This window comes from Alexandromys fortis, unplaced genomic scaffold (assembly GCF_014885135.2).
Source record: "Alexandromys fortis isolate MF-2015 unplaced genomic scaffold, M_Fortis_MF-2015_v1.1 scaffold_658, whole genome shotgun sequence".
NCBI lineage: Eukaryota > Metazoa > Chordata > Mammalia > Rodentia > Cricetidae > Alexandromys > Alexandromys fortis.
Window position 1 is genome coordinate 28,752 of NW_026068524.1, and position 4,675 is coordinate 33,426.

The following is a 4,675-nucleotide window of genomic DNA, read 5'->3' on the forward strand; positions in this document are numbered from 1 at the left end:
ATTCACTTTGTGGGGACAGTGACATAGATTGCTTTCCAGATCATCAAAAGTGGCCTAGAGGCTAAGCCTACATACACTGGAATTCCAAATGTAAAGAGTTTATTATCTGTCTTCTTTAGTCAATAATAGAACTCACTGTGCAAGAATTTAGGCAAGAAATAGTTGAAGTAAAATAGTATTAAACACCAGGGCCTCCATCAGCCACTGGGCATTTCTCAGCCACGTGACAGGCAGCAGACTCACTCGGGGCTTTTGGTCTCTTCCCTTTCAGTCAGTAGCTTGAAGGGAGGCCAAGGTCAATGGGTTCTGACAGCCTGCCACTACCAATGCTACTAGAATCCCATGCAAAACTGACAGACACTCCGGCACAAACCACTGCTAAACGTTCTCGGCTGTTTGGGAAAGCATTTCTGACATTCTAACATCAGCTCAACAGTCACTTTGTACTGAAGATCTCACGTACACAAACTCACATCACAGCTTCTGCCAAGGCGAAGAGTTACTAGTCACCTAACTGGAAAGTATCTGCCACTTCATCAAACAATAACTACCACAAAAGGAACAGAGGGAAAGGACTTCAAAACTCACTAAAAAGTTGGACAATTTAATGCAGAAACTGCCAAATCTTAGTGTTTAATAATTAAAACAACTGACCAAGATGTAAAGATACCAAGTTTGAGAAACTAGGGGTGTTGGGGGGATACTGTATGGACTATGTAGGCTGTGATAAAAATGCATGCTTTATAAACCTGTTGACATATAATAGTTTCAGAAAGCCACTTGGTTTTCTCTTGGCTTGGGAAAAACGACGTTCTGGATTCACTGTGAGTAGCAGCAGCCTTCAGCTCTTCTGCGCAGTAGGAATCTAGTTTTTGCCTTCCAGTTCTTCCACTCCAGCCTGGGACATGAGGTCAGAGATATTTTTCTCCACGTTGTCAATGTGACTGCTCATGTCATCGATCCTTCCAATGATCTGGTCGGACATGATCTGAATCTTGTCTTGCATCTGCCGCAGGAGCATCTCCAGCACCAAGGTGATGTCCTGCATGGTCTTGGGGTCCGTCTCGGCCATCTCCCTGGTTCCCAGCTTGGAGGCGATGTCTCTGAACCGTCACCTACACATAAAGAAGATGTGGTACATTTACATAATGGAGTACTACTCAATGGTAAATACAATGACATCTTGAACTTTTCATGCAAATAGATGGAACTAGAAAAAACCGTCCTGAGTGAGGTAACCCAGACCCAGAAAGATGAACATGGTATGTATAGGGCCCTCAAGTCTACCCCTCCTCCCAGGGTTCATATCAAGGATAGCTTGAAGTTTCTGGCAAAACATCTTGTTTGTTCCTGTGCTAGCTCTGCCCACCCTGGTGGTTAGGTACAGGGGAGTTGTTTGCTCTGTCTTGAGCCTGGTAATTTGCAACCTGCCATTGGGATGGCCACTGTGCAGCAGTTAGATATATTAGGCTTTCTCCAAGCGTGAATAAATGTCATTCTGCATTTTCTCTCTTCACGGATGACCTACGTCTCTTGTGTTCTTTAATCTCCATCCCCTTTCCTGACTCGCAAACTGTCCTGTTGCACAGACACTACAGTTGGAGGCCACCAGCGAGATCAGGAAGTTGGGACTCCTGAAAGATCGCCCTCAGAAGGCTGGCCAGCAGGTAAGATATTGATGGCGAGGGTGAATTGAAGATGGGTGCTAGTAATTCTGTTTAAGTATTGACTGACCAGTTGATAGTTCTTTTCATGAAACAAGGTCTATTAAAACCAAGACAGCACAAGAGTTCATTAAGACAGTTTTAGAATTTAGTCCCTGGTTTCCATAAGCAGGGGATTTTAATAGTCTTGATTGGAAGCAGGTAAAAGCTGACCTTCAAAAAGCTTTAAAAGAGCGAGGACCAGAAGAATTTCCCAAACAACGTTTTTGTTATGGTGTTTAGTCAAAGATGCTCTTCTCAGTGATAATTTGAGGAGATTCAGAATGAAGTATCTGTGAAGTCTATTAAGAGCTTTGAGGAGGGGGAAGTTAAAAGTACTAAAAGGGATATGGAAGAGGAAGAAGAGACTTTAGAAAGGGAGATTGTACTGTTAAAAAAGTTGGAAGAGAGAAAAGGAAGGAAGCAAACAGAGATGTGTCCATAAGACCCCCGTGGCAGAATTCATTACTTGCTGCTTCAAATTCTTTTGCAGCTGCCTCTGCCCCTATTGACATAGAGGTGGAAATTCGAAAAATCCAGGATAGACTAAATCATCTAAGTAAAGAGAGGCAAATTTATTTTGTTGTGGAGGTTATTGATCTGCAAGGACAGCAAATCAGGCAGCATAATACTTTAGCCTTTAAAGACATTAAATAATTAAAAGTAGAAGTTATGGCCTGTGGCACTCATGCCTCCTTTACTGTGGCTTTAAAGAAATCCTTTGTGGAAGTCAACCTTACACCCAGTGATTGGATGCAGCTTTGCAGAGCCAAGAGATCAGATGGGCACAGGTAAAGAATCCTCTGTTTCTGATGCTGGTGGGATTGGATAGCTCTGTGTGGCCCTATTTCTTATCTACCAATTTTGGCACAGGTAAACCCGCTGTGCCTTTGGATACAACCCAAAATAATATCATGAGGATTTAGAATTTAGCTTAAGTCCTGTGATTTGAGAAAATTAGGAACCTCATGAGCCTACCTCCATTGCTGCAAGTGGTTGCCTTGTGATCAACAATGCCTCAGTGGCAGGTCTCAAGGTATACTTTATTAGCAGAATTCACCCAGCGGCTCCAGTCAGTGGTTGCTGGCCTGGGCCCTTAAGTTATGATTGAAGTCTTTCCATCCTATGGGCTGAGTGCATTACCACCTCCCCCTGGACTCTTAATTTGTCCCAGACAGATCTATGGTGGTAGGATCTCAAGCCACCAGCCAAAAATCAATCCAAGGACAGCAGGCATTTTCATTACTGTAACCCCATGCAACATGCTGTGCTGTCTGCTTTTGAAGATTGGGGGCCTCAAGTTTGTCTTATTTTGCACTATGAGGATTCATCAAAATGGAAAAGATAAAAATTGTACTTTCCGGGCAGAAGTTTGTGTCACCGCCCCCCCCCTTTTTTTTTACTGTTGCTGATCATCCTGCTGATATTTCTGGAGTTTTAAACTGTTCTGAGCAGGTTGGTCAGCTGAAGAGTTACTGGGGTTCTGAGTAACTGGCTGTGGCGGTCCGAGTGCCAAGGATTGTTCCTCTACCTGTAAACACATCCCATGATGATCAGCTCATCCTGCATCAAGCAAGAATATATTTTGGCTGTGGCTTCCATGGCAGCTACGGCTGCTGGAGTTGTCAGTCAGTTGCTACTGCTAGCATGGTGGATACCTTATTGGGGCAGGCCACAAATCCTTGGCCACTCAAATGATAGTAATAGCTATATTCACAAAGGAATAGTGCAGTTAAATTTGCAATTGGCTGTGGTTCAAGAAGAAATAAACTTACTCAGGGAAGCTCATATGCTATCCTGTTCCCCTTCATTTCATTACATATGTGTTACCACTGCTAAGGTTACAAGCTTAAAGGATACAGTGAAAATGCTTAATGCTGCTATTCACGGACCCTGGAGTGTACAATTTCTTAATCTTATGCACAAATTGGCTCATGAGATTATTCTAGTTAATAATAATACCAGGGTTTCCCTCACCAGTGCTGAGACCTTACTTAAGGGGCTCCAACTTGTGGGCAGACTTATTAAGGATTGGACAGGCACAGCTTCCTTAGGAATGCTTATGTGTGCTGGAGCCTTTATCATCTTCATGTTTTTATGGAGCCAGAGCCAGAGGCAAGTTCAGGTCAATTTCACCACTCGGCAAGTCCTCTTAGCTATTGCTCCGGAGGATCTTTCAGTGCAAATCTGGCTGAACGTGGCGATGGGTGACTAGTGAGCCAATGATGGGAAAGGTTTTGGGGGGGCTGCCCCAACCTAAGACAGGAAATATGTTTTGACCTGGATGCTTTCCTATGACAGGCAAGGGGTGTTGCTTGATGTCCACTGCACCTAAGACAGGCCTAGTTATGTAATTTATAATAAAGGGGGACCTGTAGGGCCCACAGCTCTACCCCTCCTCCCACGGTTCATATTGAGAGTAGCTTGCAATTTCTGGCAAAACATCTTGTTTGTTCCTGTCTGCCCACACTGGTAGTTAGCTACAGAGGAGTTATTTGCTCAGTTTTGAGTCTGGTAATTTCCCACCTGCCTGGAGGTTTCCACTGTGCAGCAAGCAGTTAGGTATATAAGGCTTTCTCTAAGCTTGAATAAATGGCATTCTGCATTCTCTCTTCACAAATGACCCACATTTCTTGTGTTCTTTAATCTCTAGCCCTATGCCCAACTCGCAAACTGTCCCATAGCGCAGGCGCTACAGGTATGTACCCACTCAATAGGTGAATACAAGCTGTAAAGCAAAGGATAACGAGCCTATAGTCCACAGTGCAGAGAGGCTAAATACAAGGAGAACCCTAAGAGAAATATACATAGATTCCTCCTGGGAAAGGGAAATAGACAAGGTCTCCTGAGAAAATTGGGAGAGTGGGGGTGGGGAGAGAAGGGAAGGTGGAAAGGGAGGAGGAGGAGAGAAGGGGCGGGAGGAGGAGAACTTGAGGGAACTGGATGGTAGAGGTGGGGAGAAGGACAGAGAC

General features: G+C 44.2%; 1 protein-coding gene across 1 annotated transcript; it reads right to left on the minus strand.

The window, feature by feature from the left end:
* Positions 1 to 865: 865 nt before the first annotated feature.
* Positions 866 to 1,072, minus strand: LOC126495834 (heat shock factor-binding protein 1-like). The gene has a single exon (XM_050133416.1). The coding sequence runs from the start codon at positions 1,070 to 1,072 to the stop codon at positions 866 to 868; it is 207 nt and encodes a 68-aa protein (XP_049989373.1).
* Positions 1,073 to 4,675: the final 3,603 nt, after the last annotated feature.